The following is a 25959-nucleotide window of genomic DNA, read 5'->3' as shown; positions in this document are numbered from 1 at the left end:
ACAATGGAGAAAAGACAGTCTCTTCAATAAGTGGTGCTGGGAAAACTGGACAGCTACATGTAAAAGAATGAAATTAGAACACTCCCTAACACCATACACAAAAATAAACTCAAAATGGATTAAAGACCTGAATGTAAGGCCAGAAACTATCAAACTCTTAGAGGAAAACACAGGCAGAACACTCTATGACATAAATTACAGCAAGATCCTTTTTGACCCACCTCCTAGAGAAGTGGAAGTAAAAACAAAAATAAACAAATAGGACCTAATGAAATGTAAAAGCTTTTGCACAGCAAAGGAAAGCATAAACAAAATGAAAAGACAACCTACAGAATGGGAGAAAATATTTGCAAATGAAGCAACTGACAGAGGATTAATCTCCAAAATTTACAAGCAGGTCATGCAGCTCAATATCAAAAAAACAAAAAACCCAGTCCAAAAATGGGCAGAAGACCTAAACAGACATTTTTCCAAAGAAGATATACAGATTGCCAACAAACCCATGAAAGAATGCTCAACATCATTAATCATTAGAGAAATGCAAATCAAAACTACAATGAGGTATCACCTCACACCACTCAGAATGGCCATCATCAAAAATTCTACAAACAATAAATGCTGGAGAGGGTGTGGAGAAAAGGGAACCCTCTTGCACTGTTGGTGGGAACGTAAATTGATACAGCCACTATGGAGAACAGTATGGAGGCTCCTTAAAAAAGTACAAATAGAACTACCATACCACCCAGCAATCCCACTACTGGTCATATGCCCTGAGAAAACCATAATTCAAAAAGAGTCATGTACCACAATGTTCATTGCAGCTCTATTTACAATAGCCAGGACATGGAAGCAACCTAAGTGTCCCTCGACAGATGAATGGATAAACAAGATGTGGCACATATATACAATGGAATATTACTCAGCCATAAAATGAAATGAAATTGAGTTATCTGTAGTGAGGTGGATGGACCTAGAGTCTGTCATACAGAGTGAAGTAAGTCAGAAAGAGAAAAACAAATACTGTATGCTAACACATATATATGGAATAAAAAAAAATGGTTATGAGGAAGCTGGGGCCGTAAAGGAATAAAGACGCAGACATAGAAAATGGACTTGAGGACGTGGGGAGGGGGAAGGTTAAGGTGGGATGAAGTGAGAGAGTGGCATGGACATATATACACTACCAAATGTAAAATAGATAGCTACTGGGAAGCAGCCACATAGCACAGGGAGATCAGCTCGGTGCTTTGTGACCACCTAGAGGGGTGGGATAGGGAGGGTGGGAGGGAGACGCAAGAGGGAGGAGATATGGGGATATATGTATATGTACAGCTAATTCACTTGTTATAAAGCAGAAACTAACACACCATTGTAAAGCAATTATACTCCAATAAAGATGTTAAAAAAAGAAATATTATATCTAAATAACTTTAGAAACACATTTATAGATCACATAGTAAATATTATCATAACAACCGTTCCCTGAAGCGACTGTAGACAGCTAACAGAAGCTGGATTTCCAAAATGAAGTCATTTAAATTTCTAGAATATGAGAGGGAAATGGTTTTGCTTTAAATACTAAAGTTTTAGAAGTTTAATTTTTTTTTTTTTTTTTTTTTTTTGCGTTATGTGGGCCTCTCACTGTTGTGGCCTCTCCCGTTGCGGAGCACAGGCTCCGGACGCACAGGTTCAGCGGCCATTGCTCATGGGCCTAGCCGCTCCAGGGCATGTGGGATCTTCCCGGACCGGGGCACGAACCTGTGTCCCCTGAATCGGCAGGCGGAGTCTCAACCACTGCGCCACCAGGGAAACCCTAGAAGTTTATTTTAAAGTACAAAAAACTTTAGTTAGGAAGAATAAAATAATTATAGCTTAGACCTAACATGGTTTTATAGATTCAGCTTTATATGGTTTTATAGATTCTTTATAGTTATACTTTGCCTTTTGCTTTTGATACTGTGGTTATTTAAGCATAAGGTTACAAAATCAACCTTTGTTTCAGAAATGTTTCTACAGAAACCACCATGCACAATTTTTCAATAGCAACTCAATGTCTATTAGTTTTTACTGTTCTTTAAAAAAATGTGTTTTACTTTGTACAGCCAGGAAGCAGCCTTTTTCAAAAACTAAGTGTGACCTCAACCTTTTGCCAAGGAAATCCCTTTACATCCAGAGAAAATAATAATTTCCTTGACAAAAGGTTGGCATTCCATTTACCCTTTTAAAAAATCAACACATACTTCTCTTATTATGAATGAAAAATAGTCGAAGAGGCATCTTTTGGACCAGAACAAAGAAAATAAAAGTTACAAATAATTCTACATTTTTCTAATAAAATACTTTTTTCAATTTAAAATTGGGGGTAGAGAACAATTACATATTTACCTACATGATCACTTAACCAGTGATCAGTTACTGACATTTTGAGCTATGCAGACATAAGAAATGAGGAAAAAAAAATCCCTTAACTGTCAGCTAATATGGAATGTTGCAAAACCCATATACTTTATTCACAGGAACTCTTATTCTGTTCATATCTCTCTCATGTAAAAGTAATTCAAGTACTAATTTTCAAACACATATATGTAATAAGCACTTCATATATATTAACATTAATCCTCCTAGCAGCTCTCAGGATAATTTAATCCTCACTTTATATATCAAGAAATTGAGACCCAGAGGTTAAGGAATATCTCATAAACGGCAGAGCCATTGATGGAACTCAAGGGTTTCTTACTTCAAAGCTTGCATTCATTTTTTACCATAAAGTATAATGATATGTTTTCTGAGATAATTGGAATGGAGGAATGGCACAGCTGAATGCAGACAATACCTTAACAAGAAAGAGAACTAGGGAAGAGACAAATAGAAAAACTCTAATAAAAAACTAAACTGAAAAGTCAAGAAAATCACCATTAATGGCTCGGTAGTGTAGGAATAAATAACTCCACATGTTATAGCTTCTGAGGCTTTCACTAACCTAATAAAACAGTGAAACCATAAGTAAGAGTCATAACAGAAGTCTGTGTCATCAAAAAAAGAAAACTTAGGTTTTCTTCAGGATACTGTGTTAATAAGGCAGGAAGTTAGAAATGTTATTTTAAACAGAGAAATTTTAATCCACAGGTTAAGATAAAAATGTTAATACTGAAGAGACAAATGTTAGCTGTCAAAAATTAATGTGCCACCTCTTGTTCTCTGAGGATGCCAGATGTAGAAGGTACTATATTAATATCACTTAAATTCACCTAGGCTTTTTATGGATATATGCTTTTGTTCATGAGGATATGTAGGGCAGACCTTTGACAAATTGTTATGGTCATTTGTGTGAGCTTATAAATACTCTGTTATCCTCAGATTGTTAGATCTTAACCTCTGAAACTTTAGTAAGGAAAAAGACAACTTTAAAAAATTAAAGCTATTGAATCATTGTTGTACACCAGGAATTAACATGGTGTTGTAAGTCAATTATACTCAAAAACAAACAAACAAACAAATACACTCAGAGAAAACGGTATCAGATTTGTGGTTACCAGAGGTGGGAGGTGGGGAGGAGGGGAATTGGCTAAAGGTAGTCAAAAGGTACAAACTTAAGGTACAAACTTCCAGTTATAAGATAAATAAGTACCAGGGATGTAATGTATGACATGATACATATAATTAACACTGCTGTATGTTATATATGACAGTTAACAGAGTAAAACCTATGAGTTCTCATTACAAAGAAAAAATGTTTTTTTCGTCTAATTTTGTATCTGTATGAGATGATGGATGTTCAATAAAGTTATTATGGTAATCAATTCATGATGTATGCAAGTCAAACCCTTATACTCTACCTCTTAAACTTATACAGTGCTGTATGTTAATTATCTCAATAAAACTGGAAGAAAAATTTTAAAAAGAAAAGAAAAATTAAAACGAAAAGTTACAAAACCATAATGACAATTGATCCAGGGACTTTCGTTGCTCATTACCGAAAAAGAAGCTAATTTGTATATCCTAGCAAGACTAAATTTAGCTTGCACTATACATATAATAGGCGTACAATAATCAATTGTTGAGTGAATGAATTTTGAAAAAACTCTTAAGGCAAACACCAAATGATGATGATGATGATACTAGAACAAGCTGAGTAAATTCTTTAATTTTAAATGTGCTATTTTATTGTTTCACAATTGCATGAGTTTTTTCCCCAGGAGTGAATGATCTGGCCAGTATGTTCATATCTATTTTAGGAAGATCTTTTAAAATTGGCCCATTAGTTTTCTTTTGTTCTCAAACTCTGTTTTCCAACAAACATACAAAATTGTTAACTTGTTTTTCACACACTCATGACTGAGAGGTGCTGCTGTTGATCAGTGAATCAGTGATGAAGATTTTAGTGCCTGCAGAAGAGGTAGGAATTAGGAATTCAGTCCTAAAATAGATACATGGGGGTCTAGAATTTGACATTCAAATGCTGGCTGGTTGATTCTCTTTCAATCCAGTGTTCTCTTAGGTTTTTTGATTTGGGATGGATTTTAGATATCTTATAACTCAACTTTCCACTCTGCACAGAATTTTTCTCTGGCATCCCTAGCAGATTGTTCTCTGACCTCTTCTTCATGGTACTCTCTCCTGGAGCTTTGGGGATAACTTTGCTCCAAAGTTATTAGAGGTTGGGACCTCTAATTACTGGAAAGTTTCCCTCTGTGTTGAATGGAAATCTTCCTTTGGAACAGCTACTCATTGGTTCTAGGCCTAAGCCTTTTGCAACCTCTTAGAAATGTCTCTCTAGCTTTAAATAGAGCCACTCTTCTGAGGTGACATCTTTGTTGGAATTCATCAAGCACTGGGCCTAGGTCACATACATTCTGAGGATAACAGCAGTCACAGCTATGCTTGTGTAAACATGACATTTATCCTGAAGTGTTCTGTTACTCCTTTCTGAGACACTCAAAAAGAAAAAAGAAAAAAAAAAAAAAGAAGGAAAAAGAAAAAAAAAAAAAGAAAGAAAAAGAAAAGTACTGGATTTCCAAATTTTACAGAATCAGAGTTAGAAAAAACCCTCCAAATTTGAAATAATGGAGCCAATATTGGAGCACCTCAACAGATATTCATAACCACGCACCTAAAATTGCCTGGACTGTGCACATCTGTTTTAATGGAGTTGACTGCATACTCTGGCCTATAGGTACCACACCACACCTAAGGACAGAAATAGAAAAAAGAAAGCAGCATACTTAGGTTCCATCAAGGATGATTGGTTTGGGCAATCTGGAGGAAAAGCAAACTTTCTATTGCAAAAATTAAATTGGAATTCTGCATTCCTCAACCAATTACTCTTCAAATAATGTTCAATAACAGGCAGCCAGGAACATAATTATCATTAATACGGTCTGACAGTCTGTTACACACAATGAAAGTTAGTCAATCAAATGCTCTGCCACAATTGATTAAAACAAGAAAACTCAGCATGCAATACCTAACTTACTATGAAATTATAACTCAAGATGATTTTCATATCTATCAATCAAGAAAGGTACAATACCTGGGCAAAATTCAAGAAGAACAGTTGTTTGTGATTTAGGTCAAGTCCAGGAAGTAATTTTTCTTCACCATGCTTTTTAACATAATTTTGATAGGCCTAGGCAGTTAATGAAAGAGAAACATGATGTTTATAATTTCCAAATTTATATATAAATCTATGCAAAGATCATATAACCAAGTAATTAACCTTTTATATCAGAATCACCATAATAATATATTTAGTTATGGCAACCTACAATTATTTAATGGATTAGAAAGAAAACTAGAATTTACTTACAAATGCTCTGAAAAGAACAAGATTAATGATTAACAGATGATAAAAAGCCTAGCATATGTCAGATGATCAGCAAATGTTAGCTGAATGAATGGATGACTTAAATAGTGATGAAAAACTTATCTAAATGTTGTTGTATAGATGGGTGAGTCTAGCCAGTTGGAAGAAAAGATTGCCAAGGGAGTCTGTAATTGCTGTACTTGGCTTGGTTACTACTCTCAGCAAAAGAGACTCACACCAGACTTCATATGAGTGATTCCTGACAAAAGTCAAAGGAGTCTCTTAACAGCCCTTAGAGGCCTAGCACCCTATGATTCTAAGAATAAGGATGTGCAATTATTATGGCCCCCTGAAGACAGGGCAAAATAGATTGAACCTCAGTCACATTAAGAAGAAGGAATTTAGATTACTTGAACATCAGGAAATTTTCTTAATTCTTAAGGATCTATAGACACTATTGAAAAATGTAGTTTTCCTCTACTAAATACACTTAAGAAATTGATTGACAACAAACTTTCTGAGATGTGTTAGTTTCAGTTTAATACAAAGAAAGGTGATATTAGATACACAGAAGATATATTTCTTTTCTTCTTACTTGCCATCAACATAGATTTATTGAGTCTGTAATGTGTAAAGATGCTGGGGATATGGGAAAGACTTGAGCCTACTCCTCTTAGGGAGCTCATAATCTAGCAGGGAGCGTTACAAGTCAAGATTTCATGTATAATAACATATTTGTACAATTGTAATTTGCTTCATTATTATAAATCTGTACTTGTTCTACATGAGGATCTCCATGCAAGTACCCTTAACCCAGACTTTGGCCAAATTTTTACAGCAGTGATTCTCAATCTGGTTGTGTATTAGAATCACCATGGAGTTTAAAAGACCCAATGCCTTCCACTTCCAGGCAAGATGGAGTGACAGGGACTGAATTTACCCTACCACTGAAATGACCAAATGATAGACAAAATATATTAAACAATGGTTTGCATGACACAAGACATCAGGCAAAAAGGAAATTCATCTCTGGGAGATGGTAAACAAATAGGAGGAGCCTTACGATTGCCCCAGCTTTTTGACTTGAGCATTTCCAGGCCAACAAAATAGAGCAGGAAACCCCAGTGGGAGCCTGGCAGACTCCTTGAGAGGGTGAGAAGGTGCTGAGAAATCAGGGACACCAAGGAAAGGGTAATGAAGAGGAGAAAGCTGCAGAGAAAGAGACTCTCAGAGATCAGTGGCCCCTCAGCTATTCAGCTGAGTACCTGAGTATGCATGTGAGCAAACTACCCAAGGCTAGGGAAGGAACTACGGAAAAGGATTAGAGATAAAAATGTCTGGTATCACACAAGACAAGAACGAAAGACCTCAAGATTCACACTGTAGGTTTTTGCCTCAGCAGTGAAGAATACTTATCCCTAGACTGAGCACTATCCCAGACATGCCTAACAAATTGTAAAAGCAAGATCTAAAAGGACCAAGCCATTTCTGAGGAATTTAATGGCATCCTAGAACAAAGCTCAAGAATATTTAGAGGAAAACAAAAGTATCCATCACCCAAAAAGGTAAAATGCACAATGTCTGGCATCCCGTAAAAAAATTTCCAAGTATTCAAAGAAGCAGTAATCTACCATCTCCTAGGACTTGGCTGGAACTCATTCTTTTGGAAACTTTGCAGCCAGATTAATCTCCCAAGCCTCACACTTTGATCATCCAGGGTCACTGCCAAGTCACAGGCCCCACCAGTCAACTCTCCCGCATTGCTCTGATAATTCCCTCCTCCCCTCCAACCCAAACATCTCGATGGAGAACAAATAACCCTATATCCTCCCCCACTCCAATGAATATTCCATCCGTCTTTATGTCAGTAGCCTGATTCTATCCTGTGGACACCTTGTTCCCTGTACCCTCTCAAGTAGACTCTGTTTTTTCTCCCACATGTGGGCTACCTCAGCGTTGGGAAAACAACTCAAAATCATGCTCACTCCTTGCTGCTTCCAAGACCATTATTCCTCCACTGTTATGTGAAAACCCCTACTTTTTCTTGTGCACATAGTATCCACTAGACCATCTTTAATCCTTGTTCAAATCATCAAATAATGGCATATTTTATGGAGGATGCGAAGCTGGATCTCCAGTACCAAGTGCCAAACACATAGTAAAGCCCTCAGAAAGTATTGTCGAATGCTAAGAATGAAGGGAAGTCCAAATGAGATTCTAAGGGATGCTCCAACACTACACTCCTCTGAGTCTAATGGTTTAGACCATTACAAGGCTACATGCTGGGACCATATCACTTCAGTCCCTCACTAACATTGTAATGGACTGTAGTTTAATATTATGCCTGTGGTTTATGTTGATTATTGTTCCCAAATACTGCTTCATCTGCCATGAAACTGAGGGTCATGCTCAGTACATCAATCAATGACTGTGAAATAAACCTTTCTATATACTATCTTTTCTAAAAAAAACTATTTCAGAGGTTATTTCTTAGAAAACTATCGCCTCCTCTGTGGAACTTGCTTATCTCAATTCTATCATTAAAATATTCTGTGTTTCCTTTTCTCCTTGGCTTCTTCAAAGCTTAGAGACTGGTATTCAGCTCAATCATATCAACTGTATTGCCCCTTCTGGTTAGCATATTTACAATCCCCTTTCTCCTTGTGAATTTTCCATTTTCTAGTCATCCATTTATTGCTTACATTATATGTCTTTTGCAAAAGGCTTTAAATGAGTGATTAAATATGATCAATATACACTCCAATCACTAAAAGGGGAAGAAAATATTATTACTCACTCTGTATGCTTGGCCAATACCACCATTATCAGCAATGTTTTCTCCTAGTGTGTTAATTCCATTGAGCTGTTAAAAAAAAAGACACTTAAAGACCCTTAATTGGATTGTTAAGAAAGCATCAATAATTCACTTAAGATTGAATATAACTTTTCAAGAGAATGCTGATGACATACATGCTCTCCATTTGCTAGGTCCCAGGAGAAGTTTCCATACTGGTACACCATGCACTGGGATAGGTCTTTAAAATTATTTGCAGATTGTTGAGTCCACCAGTCAACAAGGTCTCCATCCTTGTTAAAGTTTCTGCCTGGAATATATATTTATTTAACTAAAATGGGAACTTACTACAATTGGAATAAGATATCTTTAATTCAAAGTGCAAGGACTGAAATACCAGTATGTGAGAGAACATTAAACTGGACAGATGATGAGATAAACTGTTCTGCTTTCTGATCCAGAATTGATGAAACCCAGGCTGCTGGGACTCTCTTTGCTGATATGCCTTAGTATTAATCCAGGTATTTCACCCACTTGGCTGCTGATGTCTCAGCCGAGGCCACCAGACAAACATGACTTGCTTCTGTTGGATGGTTTTCACCTGAACCAAATCTGTTTAATTTGGTGTTCTGAGATTGTAAAGATGAAAATATTTCACTCTGGCATTCATTTCATATCTCAAACCCTTCATTAGACATTGCAGGTTCATAGTTTTGCTATACTTCAAGTACAAAGAAAAAGTCACCTTTTCTCCTGGAGCTTTCTTGCTAATTTTTTTTCTTTACTTTTTATTTTATATTGGAGTATAGTTGATTAACAATGTTGTGATAGTTTCAGGTGTACAGCAAAGTGATCCAGTTATACATGTATCTATTCTTTTTCAGATTCATTTCCTATTTAGGTTGTTACATAATATTGAGCAGAATTCCCTGTGCTATACAGTAGGTTCTTGTTGGTTATCTGTTCTAAATATAGCAGTGTGTACATGTGAATCCCAAACTCCCTAACTATCCCTTCCGCCCAACCCTTCCCCATTGCTAATCTTAACTACACTGATCTTTCTCCTTTTGAGCTTTAGCAGTGTTTATATACGTCATATGTTTGATACTTGATTTTATTATCTTTTAAACAGTTATCTATGATGTAATGAATAAGAAAAGGGCTATAAAGACAAGCTACCTGAACCCACATCCTGGTTCCGCCAATTCCCAGTTTTGTAATTTGGAGCAAGTCTTATGTGCATCTATATTTTTCTGTTTGAAAAATGGAAATAGTATTAATACCTACCTGTGAAGTTTGTTGTATAGTTTGAGTTAACAGAAGCTTAGTTAAGTCCTTCCTGTCTCCTTTTCTTCCTCTGGCTCTCTAAAGTTGGATTAAGGCTTCATTATTTTCCCTCTACTCTTGTTATTTTCTTTCCACTTGTGAATCGATCTTTGTTATAACTTCAACTATTACCTCTTTACATATTTCACATCCTTACTTCTATTCCTCTCAAATTTCATTTCTAAAACTATTTTGCATTTTGGGCAGCATGTAAACATTTAATTTCCTACTGTTTTCAAGGCCCTGAACTAGGTAGTAGGTGTAAGATGAAGCAAAAAATATGTCTCTGACTACAAGCAGTTAAAAGTCCTGTGGGCAGCTTACTTTCTGAGTTTACATCTGATTTTTAAGACACGGACTCTGCTCTCTAAAAGTCTAGAGAGATAAGACATAAACAATCATGAAATAAGACCAAACATTATCATTGGTGTTGACAAATATCACAATGTTTTCTCAATGTGAATATTTGTTTTATTCTGTTAGAGTAAAAAGCACACATTGCTAACCTCACTAATAGAAAATTCTGATCTTCTTAAGCAATAATTTAAAAGGAACACTAAAAGTGTGGTGATTATTAGATCAATGATATGCTGATGAATAAATGTTTTTGTATTGATAAATTATAATAACTCCTAATGAGGTTTACTAGGGTATATCTCAGCCAAAGAAAAGCATCAGTTGCATTTTACCATTGTCATCGAAGCCATGGGTGATTTCATGTCCTATGACCATGCCGATGCCCCCATAGTTCAATGAGTTAGACTGCTGGGCACTGAAGAACGGGGGCTGCAGAATGCCAGCTGGGAAGACTATGAGGAAAGAAGACAGTTAAGACTACTTGTGGTTTTATTCTGTGATGACAGGCCTGGGGCTGGCTTCTTGCCTGCTAAGCTGTTTTCCAGTATGTCAGTTTCACTTAATTGTGTACAAAAATCTTCTGTGATAGAAACAAATGCAGGTCTTTTATTGTTGATGACAGTAAAGAGTTCATCCCAGAGTGGCACCACATCTGTGATTTATAATCATAATTGACTTCGTAACATCTATTAAGATTGTTTTCCCACTGTAAGGAGTTTAGAGCAAAGGAAAATTATCATCTTCATTCAGAAGGTCTTTTCCCCACTGCAAATATTTGGGAGAAATAGTTACTTAATAATGGAAGTATTACTTTTAACGTGTCTAACATTTTATCCAACTACAATAGCTTAGTAAATAAACAGAGCCACTCAATCGAAAGTATCCCCCAATTACACCACCCTTATTTATTTTCATCAAGGCATGTGTGACTGTTTATTTATTTATTTACGGTTGTTTGGTCCTTCTTTTTCTTGTCTGTCCCCGTGGCACCTCAAATATTAGCTCCTTGAGAGCAGAGATTTGTTTGTACATACATGTGTTTGCTTGTTTTTGAGTCCATTTGAATTCTCAGTTCATTATCTCCAGCACCTAAAACTGGATGGTGCCTGGAACATAACAGGTGCTCAGGAAATGTGCTGAATAAATGAATAATCAATGATGATGAATGAATGAATGAATGAGTGAATTTCCTACGGTGTCCTAAAGACTTTGAAAATAAATAAACTGTAATTTTTATGTCTACCCTGACATCTGTCTTAACTTGCTAACTTTCTACACTTAGGTGTCTCACACTATTTAAATTTCATGTGTCAAACATCAAACTCATCATTTTCCCTTCGAAGCCATCACTCTGACTTTATTATTTTTGCTAATAGCGTGTGAAGGTTCTCAGTCACCCAAACTGAACATTTTTCTGTCTACCTTCAATGTCTCCTTTCTTTTACAAAGTCTCGTATGATCTATTTAGGAAAAGATCAGGTCATGTACCTTCTTTCCAGTATCATCTCTTCTGTTTATCTCCTCCTATCAGTCCTACTGCCACCTTCCTAGTTCACACTCTCATTCCTTGCCTCAAGAACTTAATTTCCTAATCGGTCTTCTTACTTTCAGTCTCACCCTACTACAATCTATCTTAAATCCAACCTATCTTGTCTGCCAATTAAAGTGCCACTGTAGTCATTATCTCTCCTCTGCTAAAATACCATTGATGGCTTATCATTGCTCCCTAATTAGATACAGCCTCTTCTTCCTGGCCTTTGTCTCTATGGTCTTCTATTTCTCCGCCTCCTCCATACTCTCCCCTTCCCTCATAACGTCCATGGTTTTGTAATTTTATCTTTCATGTTCTACAATTCTAGTATCCACTGAAGCATTATGTTCTGTAATCGAAAAAAAAATCATTAGTTTCAACACCTACTATGCATGCAAAGCCCCGGGCCATTGCTACATGGGATATCAAGAATACAAGAGAAAAGCCCTGACCTTAAGAAATTTAAGACCTAGTTAATACGGAGTAGCAAATGTTGTTTCTTTGTCATTCAGGTGGGGTGAGTATGACATAACCTTGGCAAGGGTTTCAGGGATAAATATTAGATATTTTCAGAAGAGACTTTAAAATACACTGGGCAATTTAAGGGCTCTCCAGATCTTTAAAAAAAATCTGGAAAGTTGCCATAACATTCAAAATGACAAAATTACAAAAAAAAAATACTTTTGTCCTTGGAGAATTTTGATGAACGTTATACCTCACATGTAGCTGCCTGAGCTATCAACAGTGCCAAGAAATTATTTTTAGCTTGAAGTATAAAAATTATGTGCAGTACTTTATTAACTTAAAGTGAACACTATCTCCCACACTATGTACTTTGATGAAAATCCATCCATTATATAAAATGCTCTTATGAAATGTGCTATCAAGACTAAACATTAACTGTAAAGATCCTGCTGCTTTAATTATACCCTGATATGCCATTCTTCAGGCAAGTGATAAGATTTTTATGGCTCATATTAAATACTAGTCTTCAAGTTCAACTTTGCAAATTATGATTTCTCCTTTTACTCTGTCAGCTAAATGTCTATGATGAGGATTTTCCCCATTAGCCTTATCACTGTTACTAGTAGATATCACAACTCTTGATCATAACCAACTGCTTAGTTGTGCACTTTTTATGTTCATGATTGTCAACAAGTTAGTTAATTAAATAAGTCATTGGTCCATGAAACAAAAGGCTGTTTCTCCCCACCCCCAGCCCCTCACTGCCCTGTTTTTTAAGGCTTCAAGCAATTCGACTTTAGATTCTTTGATATAAAGCTCAAGAGTGCATTCAGATAAACTCAATTTTGGTGGAAAAAATTAAACATTGTTTTTTATATTAAATGAAATAGCAATATGTTCAGAAACATTTACTCTTAATTCTCAAGTCTAAAAATAAGACTCCTAAGAATGACTAAGACAAGTTTAGAAAATTTAATTATGTCAAGGTAGTCATAGATCACCCAGACTGAATACACTAAATAATCCATAAATTTCCTAAAATTGAAAAAAAATTTCTTGTTAATGAAAAAGGAGAATGCAGCAGTAGTAAGACTTCCCAAATGACTTGATCATTTCCTTGGAAACGACTTGAAAGTTTAATAGGATGATTGAGTGGTGTCTGAAACTTACAGAGAAACATTTGACAAAACTTTCAAGCACAGCTTTCTTAAGGGCATGAAAGATTCCTAAAGCTCCATGGAGTAACTATGCAAGGAATAGGAACCAGTGAATTTAACACTTTCAGCATGCCTTCCTGTCCTGGAGGTTGGCTTTTTTTATTTATGTGAAGTGGTGAGGGTACATAAAAATTGGAATGTAGCCTACATGTGTGAGTTATGACAAAAGTGGTGGGAATTGAATTAAACAGTAGAAATTACTAATATGAATAACTCCCTACACAATAATAAAACAGGTTATCTTTCACCATAACATAAAAAGACCAATCCCATTAGAAATTGTATGTAATCTAGCTTAGGGTATTTGTGTGAAGGTGGGAGGATCACTTATGAGACATGTTATTCTATACCAATTCTAATTCTGTAATGCACATCATATCAAGTTCATTAAGATAGTGCTGCAAAAGTTATATCTCTAGGTATAGATAGACACACAAATACACTTTTATCAAGAAGAAAGATACAGATCTGGATCTTCAATTGTTTTTAGTTAAGACAATCCCCACTCTGGAGATTTAAATGAATCGTTAAGGAGAAAACGTACACATGTCAAATATTTCTCCTCTTGCATGACACTTTCCCTTTCTCTGAACTGCTTTTATTAGCAGATAAGCATATGAAAAGCATATAAAAAGAGGTTAGCAATTTTTCGGATTTCTTATTTCCATCATATGAATTTATCTTGAGTATCTTTAAAAGGTCTTTCTTATATATTAAGAATGCTTATCAGAGCCATTTCTTGACTATTCAGAGGATATTTGTCTACTTTGTGAAATGTTGGCACATTTTTACGTTCTTTTTCCTTTTGCTGGATGCTTGTTTGGTTTGAGGGTATTAAATTCAAAATGAGAACATTACCAGGTCTTCTCAGATCAGGGAATCTCTGAGGCGGGCAAATTTTGATCCAGCCTCAGGGATATGGGGTAATTCAAAGCCAAACTAGGCCCATCTTGACCTAAACTGGGTGGACCTGCTCTAGAGAAGAAATGAAAGGATGAACATGCCAGAACGGTCCCACAGAAGGTCCGTATGGCTCTTCTTATGGGGATGAATCAGTGTCAGGTCTGATAGGATCCTGAGTTGGATTAAAATAAAGCAATATCTCTTAGTCTGCCCTAATGCAGAATTCAAGTCAAGGCCACCTCAATTTGCCCTGGGATTCCATTAAAAGTCAATTAGCCTGTTCTGTCCAAGTCTACAATGAACTAGATCTTACACTGACAGACCTCAAGAGGTTTTCAAAGTGAAAACTCTCCCGAGATAATGGCGCTTCTAAGAAAAGGTCTGAATGGTGTCTTATAATACATTATAAAGGATAGACTGCATGGGTTCTGAGTTGATCATTAAACAGGCTCTGACCTAGGTTTAGGTAATCATTTCACTAGCTGGGAGATGTATTACCCTAGACTTTGAACTAACTGACTTTAAGCCAGTACACATGCCTTAATTATTACCTATTTGTTATATAAAGAAAACTTCTCTGATCATAATTCATTTTCATCTCATGTACCAAAATAAGCTCCAGATAGACTAAAGATCTGCTCCAAAAATAAAAATCTATAAGAATACTAGAAGAGGGGCTTCCCTGGTGGCGCAGTGGTTGAGAGTCCACCTGCCGATGCAGGGGACACGGGTTCGTGCCCCGGGCCGGGAAGATCCCACATGCCGCGGAGTAACTGGGCCCGTGAGCCATGGCCGCTGAGCCTGCGCGTCCGGAGCCTGTAGCCTGTGCTCCGCAACGGGAGAGGCCACAACAGTGAGAGGCCCGCGTACTGCAAAAAAAAAAAACTAGAAGAAAATGTGGATGATTTCTTAATTTAACACTTCCTAGGTTTAAAAGCAATGGGGGTGGGGGGGAATTCCCTGGTGGTCCAGTGGTCAGGACTCAACAACTTTCACTGCCAAGGGCCCGGATTCAATCCCTTGTCGGGGAACTTAGATTCCACAAGCTGCATGGCGTGGCCAAATAAATAAATAAATAAAATAAAAATAAAATAAAAGCAACGGGGAAAAGTGTCATCAAATTTTATCTTCCCTCTTGATTCTTGACTACACTGAGAAATGAAGGGCTGGACTGAGTACACCTGGAGAAGCTGGTTGTACTGTTTGTTTAGAATACTCCCACTGAAGTACTGAATCAGTTGGTTGCCTTTCTACATACTAAAAACCCTTGGGAAAAAATGGGTCAATCTGTGAGATACTTAAGAGAGAGTTTCAAGATGTCGCAGTATTCCCAGGAAGAGAAAAAAATATATCTTTGTTATATTAAGCCATTTCATTATTCATTATATTATTCACTCATGTATTAATTTCTATGCATATTTCTGTGATACTACTACTAGGGAACATACAAAAGTTTTTTGATCAAAAGTGGTTAATAAATAAAATTTCATATGGTTCAACCTAGTATAATTGACTTTTCAACTTTCTGAGCCTCTTGGAATCTTCTAGAAAAAAGATGATACCGAACAGGACCATCTCTACCAGTGCCAGTGTACAAAATCGACAGAAAAATTGGATTTCTGAAAATTTGGTTCTTGGAGTTTTAAACCATCTAAGATGCTGACGCTTAGAAAGTCCTAAAGTTAATATAACTTTATGGCGATATAAGGGACTTTTAAAAAGTATTTAAAAATAAAATAAAAGTAGTTAGAAATAAGATAAACTATTCAACTATAAATGAGAATATTGTAAAAGAAACAAAACTACTTAATGTGATTTATACTGATTTAAATTTTGCTATTATAGTGAAAAGAGGTACATGGATGCATTTACTTTCAAGGAGGATATTCAATAAATCCGTAACTCAGCCTCGCTGTGCTTTTATGGGGAGTATAATAAATTGGTCACGCAAAGCACTACCGCTTGGGAACAACAGAGAAATATTAAATAATTATTTAGGAGTAGACCTTACCTATCTGATTTCTGCCTGAAGAATAAAACGCATTGACTACAGCTGCTCCGCTTATCCACCTATAGAAAACATAAGAACTTGTTACAAACGATACTGCATTATCTGATTTAATCTGCTCACCACAATAAAAGCATTATCACTCTTCCTAGATGAATCTTAACTTTCTGTTTGAAATATGATCAACAAATTAAAATTAGCTCACTAGGTGAGAGAGTTCATTGAAAGTATTTCCACTTCTTGAAATATAGGAATATATCCAGGTCTGCAATCTGTTTTTTAATTTGCATAAAGTTTTAATGGAGGCAATTGACAGTACAAAACCCATTCTAATGTATCTCTTTGGAAACTGCAATGGATTAAAATTATATTGAAATGTGTTTAGCTCCGTGTTCCTGATACTAGGTAAACTATGCCAACAATTCTGGAGCAGTTGACAGAATATCGAAATGCAGGTTGCTAAAATTTCAGACTCTTTGTAAACTATGAATTAAATTTTTTTAAATTCATAGTTTACGAGGAGCCTTTTTGGGGACTAAGAGGTCCCTTTGGCAGGTATTTAGTTTTGGGTAATGTGCCTCCTCTGATTATTGCCATTTAAAATTATTTCTTTAAAATATGGCATACCAGCTACCAGAGCAAAGGTATTATTTTTGTATAATGACTGTAAAATGAAATCCAGGTGGCTCTTAAGTAGATTTGTCTGTGTATGCCATGAATTAGGCTCTATATTGAATCTAAAGATTTTATAAAATACAATACCTGACTTTAGAAAACTCTAGTTGAGGAGATGATAAAGAGGCATAAATAACTATAATACAAGACAGAATGAGGGGGACCCTGGAAAGATGGCGGAAGAGCAAGATGCGGAGATCACCTTTCTCCCCACAGATACATCAGAAATTCATCTACACGTGGAACAACTCCTACAGAACACCTACTGAACACTAACAGAAGACCTCAGACCCCCCAAAAGGCAAGAAACTCCCCACATACCTGGATAGGGCAAAAGAAAAAAGAATAAACAGAGACAAAAGGATAGGGACGGGACCTGCACCAGTGGGAGGGAGCTGTGAGGGAGGAAAGGTTTCCACACACTACAAGCCCCTTCGCGGGCGGAGTCTGCAGGTGGCGGAGGGGGAAAGCTTCGGAGTAGCGGAGGAGAGCACAGCAACAGGGGCGTGGAGGGCAAAGCGGAGAGATTCCGGCACAGAGGATCGGTGCCCTCAGGCACACACCAGCCCGAGAGGCTTGTCTGCTCGGCCGCCGGGGTGGGCGGGGCTGGGAGCTGAGGCTAGGGTATCGGCTTTCAGTCGGAGCGCAGGGAGAGGACTGGGGCTGGCGGCAGAAAGAGAGCCTGAAGGGGTTAGTGCACCACGGCTAGCCCGGAGGGAGTCCGGGGAAAGGGTCTGGAGCTGCCGAAGAGGCAAGAGGCTTTTTCTTCCCTTTTGTTTCCTGGTGCGCGAGGAGAGGGCATTAACAGGGCTGCTTTGGGAAGCGCCGGAGACGGGCGCGAGCCGCGGCTAAAGGCGCGGACCCCGGAGACGGGCGTGGGACGCTGGGGCTGCTGCTGCTGCTGCCGCCGCCGCGGGGCCTGTGTGAGAGCGTGGGTCACTGTCCGCCCCGCCTTCCGGGGGGCCTGTGCACCCCGCCACTGCCGGGGTCCCGGAACCCGGGGACGGCTTTCCCGGGAAAGCGCACGGAGCGCCTCGGTCTGGTGCAACGTCATGCCGGCCTCTGCCGCCGCAGGCCCGCCCCACACTGCGCGCCCCTCCCTCCCCTCTGCCTGAGTGAGCCAAAGCCCCCGCATCAGCGGCTCCTTTAAACCCGTCCTGTCTGAGCGAAGAACGGACGCCCTCAGGCGACCTACGCGCAGAGGCGGGGCCAGGTCCAAGGCTGAGACCCGGGAGCTGTGAGAGCAGAGAAGAGACAGGGAAATCTCTCTGTGCAGCCTCGGAGGCAGCGGATTAAAGCTCCATGGTCCACTTGATGTGCCCTGCGTCTGTGGAGTGCATGAATGGACAGCGAATCATCCCAAATAGAGGAAGTGGACTTTGAGGACAAGATTTAAGACTTTCCCCCTTTTCTTCTTTTTACAACGAATTATCCCAAATTAAGGAGGTGGACTTAGCAAGATTTCAGACTTCTCGCCCTTTTCCTCTTTTTACAACGAAGTATCCCAAATTGAGGAGGTGGACTTGGAGAGCAAGATTTTTTATTTTCCCCCCTGCTCTCTTTTTGTGAATGTGTATGTGTATTCTTCTGTGTAAGATTCTCTCTGTATAGCTTTGCTTCCACCATATGGCCCAGGGTTCTATCTGTCCGGTTTTTTTTCCAATAATTACTTTTTAATTTTAATAACGCTACTATATTTCATACTTTATTCTATTTTACTTTACCTGCTCTTTCTTTTTTTCCTACCTTCCCTTCCTCCCTCCGCCCCTCCTTTCCTTCTTTCTCTCTTTCTTTCGTTCCTCCCTCCCTCCCTCCCTCCTGTCTTTCTTTCCTTCCTCCCTCCCTCCCACCACTCTTCCTTTCACTTTCTTTTTCTTTCCTTCCTCCCTCCCTCCCTCCCTCCTGTCTTTCTTTCTTTCTTTCCTTCCTCCCTCCCTCCCTCCCTTCCTCCATTCACTCTTCCTTTTCCTTTCATTCCTCCCTCTCTCCCTCCTTTCTTTCTTTCTTTCCATCCTTCCTCCCTCTCTCCTTTCTTTCTTCCTTCCTTCATTCCTTTCTTTCCTTCTTCGTTTCTTTCTCTCTCTCTTTCTTTCTTCTAATAATTCTTTCTTTCTACTTTTTCTCCCTTTTATTCTGAGCCGGGTAGATGAAAGGCTCTTGGTGCTGCAGCCAGGAGTCAGTGCTGTGCCTCTGAAGTGGGAGAGCCAACTTCAGGACACGGGTCCACAAGAGACCTCCCAGCTCCACATAATATCAAGCAGCGAAAATCTCCCAGAGATCTCCATCTCAACACCAGGACCCAGCTTCAGTCAACGACCAGCAAACTACAGTGCTGGTCACCCTATGCAAAGCAACTAGCAAGGCAGGAACACAACCCCACCCATTAACAGAGAGGCTGCCTAAAAACATAATAAGGCCACAGGCACCCCAAAACACACCACCAGACATGGACCTGTCCAGCAGAAAGACAAGATCGAGCCTCAACCACAAGAACACAGGCTCTAGTCCCCCTCACCAGGAAGCCTACACAGCCTACTGAAACAAACTTAGCCACTGGGGACAGACACCAAAAACAACAGGAACTACGAATCTGCAGCCTGCAAAAAGGAGACCCCAAACACAGTAACATAAGCAAAATGAGAAGACAGAAAAACACACAGCAGGTGAAGGAACAAGATAAAAACCTACCAGACCTAACAAATGAAGAGGTAATAGGCAGTCTACCTGAAAATGAATTCAGAATAATGATAGTAAAGATGATCCAAGATTCTATTTCCAAGATCCAAAATCTTGGAAATAGAATAGACAAAATGCAAGAAACAGTTAACAAGGACCTAGAAGAACTAAAGATGAATCAAGCATCGATTAAAAACACAATAAATGAAGTGAAAAATACTCTAGATGGGATCAATAGCAGAATAACTGAGGCAGAAGAATGGATAAGTGAGGTGGAAGATAAAATAGTGGAAATAACTGATGCAGAGCAAAATAAAGAAAAAAGAATGAAAAGAACAGAGGACAGTCTCAGAGACCTCTGGGACAACATTAAACGCACCAACGTTCGAATTATAGGGGTTCCAGAAGAAGAAGAGAAAAAGAAAGGTACTGAGAAAATATTTGAAGAGATTATAGTTGAAAACTTCCCTAATATGGGAAAGGAAATAGTTAATCAAGTCCAGGAGGCACAGAGAGTCCCATACAGAATAAATCCAAGGAGAAATACGCCAAGACACATATTAATCAAACTGTCAAAAATTAAACACAAAGAAATCATATTAAAAGCAGCAAAGGAAAAACAACAAATAACACACAAGGGAATCCCCATCAGGTTAACAGCTGATCTCTCAGCAGAAACTCTACAAGCCAGAAGGGAGTGGCAGGACATAATTAAAGTGATGAAGGAGAGAAACCTGCAACCAAGATTACTCTACCCAGCAAGGATCTCATTCAGATTTGATGGAGAAATTAAAACCTTTACAGACAAGCAAAAGCTGAGAGAGTTCAGCACCACCAAACCAGCTTTACAACAAATGCTAAAGGAACTTCTCTAGGCAAGAAACACAACAGAAGGAATATACCTACAATAACGAACCCAAAGCAATTAAGGAAATGGGAATAGGAACATACATATCAATAATTACCTTAAATGTAAATGGACTAAATGCTCCCACCAAAAGACACAGATTGGCTGAATGGATACAAAAACAAGACCCATATATATGCTGTCTACAAGAGACCCACTTCAGACCTAGAGACACATACAGATTGAAAGTAAGGGGATGGAAAAAGATATTCCATGCAAATGGAAATCAAAAGAAAGCTGGAGTAGCAATTCTTATATCAGACAAAATAGACTTTAAAATAAAGACTATTAGAAGAGACAAAGAAGGACACTACATAATGATAAAGGGATCGATCCAAGAAGAAGATATAACAACTGTAAATATTTATGCACCCAACATAGGAGCACCTCAATACATAAGGCAAATACTAACAGCCATAAAAGGAGAAATCGACAGTAACACAATCATAGTAGGGGACTTTAACACCCCACTTTCACCAATGGACAGATCATCCAAAATGAAAATAAATAAGGAAACACAAGCTTTAAATGATACATTAAACAAGATGGACTTAATTGATATTTATAGGACATTCCATCCAAAAACAACAGAATACACATTTTTCTCAAGTGCTCATGGAACATTCTCCAGGATAGATCATATCTTGGGTCACAAATCAAGCCTTGGTAAACTTAAGAAAATTGAAATTGTATCAAGTATCTTTTCCGACCACAATGCTATGAGACTAGACATCAATTGCAGGAAAAGATCTGTAAAAAATACAAACACATGGAGGCTAAACAATACACTACTCAATAACGAAGTGATCACTGAAGAAATCAAAGAGGAAATTGAAAAATACCTAGAAACAAATGACAATGGAGTCACGACGACCCAAAACCTATGGGACGCAGCAAAAGCAGTTCTAAGAGGGAAGTTTATAGCAATACAATCCTACCTTAAGAAACAGGAAACATCTCGAGCAAACAACCTGACCCTGCACCTAAAGCAATTAGAGAAAGAAGAACAAAAAACCCCCAAAGCTAGCAGAAGGAAAGAAATCATAAAGATCAGATCAGAAATAAATGAAAAAGAAATGAAGGAAACGATAGCAAAGATCAATAAAACTAAAAGCTGGTTCTTTGAGAAGATAAACAAAATAGACAAACCATTAGCCAGACTCATCAAGAAAAGAAGGGAGAAGACTCAAATCAATAGAATTACAGATTGAAAAGGAGAAGTAACAACTGACACTGCAGAAATACAAACGATCATGAGAGATTACTACAAGCAACTCTATGCCAATAAAATGGACAACCTGGAAGAAATGGACAAATTCTTAGAAATGCACAACCTGCCAAGACTGCATCAGGAAGAAATAGAAAATATGAATAGACCAATCACAAGCACTGAAATTGAAACTGTGATTAAAAATCTTCCAACAAACAAAAGCCCAGGACCAGATGGCTTCACAGGCGAATTCTATCAAACATTTAGAGAAGAGCTAACACCCATCCTTCTCAAACTCTTCCAAACAATTTCAGAAGAAGGAATACTCCCAAACTCATTTTATGAGGCCACCATCACCTTGATACCAAAACCAGGCAAGGATGTCACAAAGAAAGAAAACTACAGGCCAATATCACTGATGAACATAGATGCAAAAATCCTCAACAAAATACTAGCAAACAGAATCCAACAGCACATTAAAAGGATCATACACCATGATCAAGTGGGGTTTATTCCAGGCATGCAAGGATTCTTCAATATACGCAAATCAATCAATGTGATACACCATATTAACAAGTTGAAGGAGAAAAACCATATGATCATCTCAATAGATGCAGAGAAAGCTTTTGACAAAATTCAACACCCATTTATGATAAAAACCCTGCAGAAAGTAGGCATAGAGGGAACTTTCCTCAACATAATAAAGGCCATATATGACAAACCCACAGCCAACATCATCCTCAATGGTGAAAAACTGAAAGCATTTCCACTAAGATCAGGAACAAGACAAGGCTGCCCACTCTCACCACTCTTACTCAACTTAGTTTTGGAAGTTTTAGCCACAGCAATCAGAGAAGAAAAGGAAATAAAAGGAATCCAAATTGGAAAAGAAGAAGTAAAGCTGTCACTGTTTGCAGATGACATGATACTATACATAGAAAATCCTAAAGATGCTACCAGAAAACTACTAGAGCTAATCAATGAATTTGGTAAAGTAGCAGGATACAAAATTAATGCACAGAAATCTCTGGCATTCCTGTACACTAATGATGAAAAATCTGAAAATGAAATCAAGAAAACACTCCCATTTACCATTGCAACAAAAAGAATAAAATATCTAGGAATAAACCTACCTAAGGAGACAAAAGACCTGTATGCAGAAAATTATAAGACACTGATGAAAGAAACTAAAGATGATACAAATAGATGGAGAGATATACCATGCTCCTGAATTGGAAGAATCAATATTGTGAAAATGACTCTATTACCCAAAGCAATCTACAGATTCAATGCAATCCCTATCAAACTACCACTGGCATTTTTCACAGAACTGGAACAAAAAATTTCAAAATTTGTTTGGAAAAACAAAAGACCCCGAATAGCCAAAGCAATCTTGAGAACGAAAAACGGAGCTGGAGGAATCAGGCTCCCTGACTTCAGACTATACTACAAAGCTACAGTAATCAAGACAGTATGGTACTGGCACAAAAACAGAAAGATAGATCAATGGAACAGGATAGAAAGCCCAGAGATAAACCCACACACATATGGTCAACTTATCTTTGATAAAGGAGGCAGGAACGTACAGTGGAGAAAGGACAGTCTCTTCAATAATTGGTGCTGGGAAAACTGGACAGGGACATGTAAAAGTATGAGATTAGATCACTCCCTAACACCATACACAAAAATAAGCTCAAAATGGATTAAAGACCTAAATGTAAGGCCAGAAACTATCAAACTCTTAGAGGAAAACATAGGCAGAACACTCTATGACATAAATCACAGCAAGATCCTTTTGGACCACCTCCTAGAGAAATGGAAATAAAAACAAAGATAAACAAATGGGACCAAAGAAACTTCAAATCTTTTGCACAGCAAAGGAAACCATAAAGAAGACCAAAAGACAATGCTCAGAATTGGAGAAAATATTTGCAAATGAAGCAACTGACAGAGGGTTAATCTCCAAAATTTATAAACAGCTCATGCAGCTCAATAGCAAAAAAACAAACAACCCAATCCAAAAATGGGCAGAAGATTTAAATAGGCATTTCTCCAAAGAAGATATACAGACTGCCAACAAACACATGAAAGAATGCTCAACATCATTAATCATTAGAGAAATGCAAATCAAAACTACAATGAGATATCATCTCACACCAGTCAGAATGGCCATCATCAAGAAATCTAGAAACAATAAATGCTGGAGAGGGTGTGGAGAAAAGGGAACACTCTTGCACTGCTGGTGGGAATGTGAATTGGTACAGCCACTATGGAGAACAGTATGGAGGTTCCTTAAAAAACTAAAAATAGAACTACCATATGATCCAGCAATCCCACTACTAGGCATATACCCTGAGAAAACCATAATTCAAAAAGAGACATGTACCAAAATGTTCATTGCAGCTCTATTCACAATAGCCCAGAGCTGGAAACAACCTAAGTGTCCATCATCGGATGAATGGATAAAGAAGCTGTGGCACATATATACAATGGAATATTACTCAGCCATAAAAAGAAACGAAACTGAGCTATTTGTAATGAGGTGGATAGACCTAGAGTCTGTCATAGAGTGAAGTAAGTCAGAAAGAGAAAGACAAATACCGTATGCTAACACATATATATGGAATTAAAAAAAAATGTCATGAAGAACCTAGGGGTAAAACGGGAATAAGACACAGACCTACTTGAGAATGGACTTGAGGATATGGGGAGGGGGAGGGGTAAGCTGTGACAAAGCGAAAGAGTGGCAATGGACATATATACAGTACCAAACGTAAGGTAGATAGATAGTGGGAAGCAGCCGCAGAGCACAGGGAGATCAGCTCGGTGCTTTGTGACCGCCTGGAGGGGTGGGACGGGGAGGGTGGGAGGGAGGGAGATGCATGAGGGAAGGGATGTGGGAACAGATGTATATGTATGACTGATTTACTTTGTTATAAAGCAGAAACTAATAAAAAAAAAAAAAGACAGAATGAGAAAAACAACAACAGCAACCCAGCCAGCATTAAGCTAAAGGACGGTGCCAGTGTTCCCATGTCTTTCTGCTCAGATGTTATGAAGACTGCACATCAATAATCACTGTTAAACACTTCTGTGCAACAGGGGTAATATTACAATCTTAATAGACTATTACACATATCCTTATATACTCATTGAAAAATGGGTACTGCTTGACTTCAGATACCTCCTTAAATGTCAGCACACATGCATACACTTAAGACAATCATATATTATTATCTAATAGCTGCATTGTAGTTATTCCACTTTTAGGGCAACAATTAGAATGGCAATTATTATCCTAGTCATGGAAGGAGTTTATAGTAATTAGTGCAATGAGGTTAAATCTGAACTGTTTCCAGACCCTGCTTTGCAAGGTAAGCAATACAAAGTCAGCACCCCTAAATCAGCATTTTAGCTACAATTTCAATAACTACCGTCGGATTTCATATGTGAGTCCTATTTTGATCTCTTAAAAATAACTTAGGGAGGGCCACATATAACAACTATCTGATAAATTCTAATTAAGCATGAATTCTGTCTCCAATAACATGACTAAGATATTCATATAAAGGATTTGGGACTTGAAAAGAAAATCCAGATAGAATTTCTGTGAATTTTTCTTTAGGAAGAAAATAACTTTGAAGATGGAGGGTGCGGGTGGGGGAATAGTTGATCAATGTGTTTCTTCGTTGATTTTGTTGTTGCAAACAGAAAACATTTTCAGACAGGATGGTGTGACAGATAGCTCAGTCCTCCCTAATTTCATCACAGCTGAGTCATCAATATTTTAATTTCTTGCAGGTTGTTGAGTATAAGCATATAATTTATTTTAATTAAACTCCACCTTTTCCCACATGCTTTGTGGTGACTCACAACAAAAACATATACTTGTAATCCCAGGGGTGTTAGACTAAAATCTAGAGATCAGAAACTACATAGGACAGGTAGATTTTGTTTGTGTGACCCAAAAGATTATGAAAGAAAATATTTGTATAAATAAAACTCAGGATCAGGGGAAATGATGTATTAGGACTCTGTTTATATATATTCACACAGTTATTATGACTCAAGTATGGTTCAAGGTTGT

General features: G+C 37.9%; 1 protein-coding gene across 1 annotated transcript in view; it reads right to left on the bottom strand.

Annotated features, from left to right (window-relative positions):
• MME (membrane metalloendopeptidase) overlaps positions 1 to 25959 on the bottom strand; it is a gene marked incomplete at its 3' end in the record, with an annotated part of 98766 nt that overhangs the window by 5613 nt on the left and 67194 nt on the right. The window contains exons 17-22 of the mRNA XM_079705385.1: positions 16408 to 16466; positions 10613 to 10732; positions 8774 to 8907; positions 8601 to 8666; positions 5531 to 5626; positions 5111 to 5187 (exon numbers count right to left, since the gene is read on the bottom strand). Coding sequence (XP_079561511.1) covers positions 5111 to 5187; positions 5531 to 5626; positions 8601 to 8666; positions 8774 to 8907; positions 10613 to 10732; positions 16408 to 16466 — 552 coding nt within the window. The remainder of the gene's footprint in view (positions 1 to 5110; positions 5188 to 5530; positions 5627 to 8600; positions 8667 to 8773; positions 8908 to 10612; positions 10733 to 16407; positions 16467 to 25959) is intronic.

This window comes from Hyperoodon ampullatus, assembly GCF_949752795.1.
Source record: "Hyperoodon ampullatus genome assembly, chromosome: 5".
Taxonomy (NCBI): Eukaryota; Metazoa; Chordata; class Mammalia; order Artiodactyla; family Ziphiidae; genus Hyperoodon; species Hyperoodon ampullatus.
Note: the sequence above shows the minus strand (reverse complement) of the source record. Positions and strands in the feature narration are given on the sequence as shown.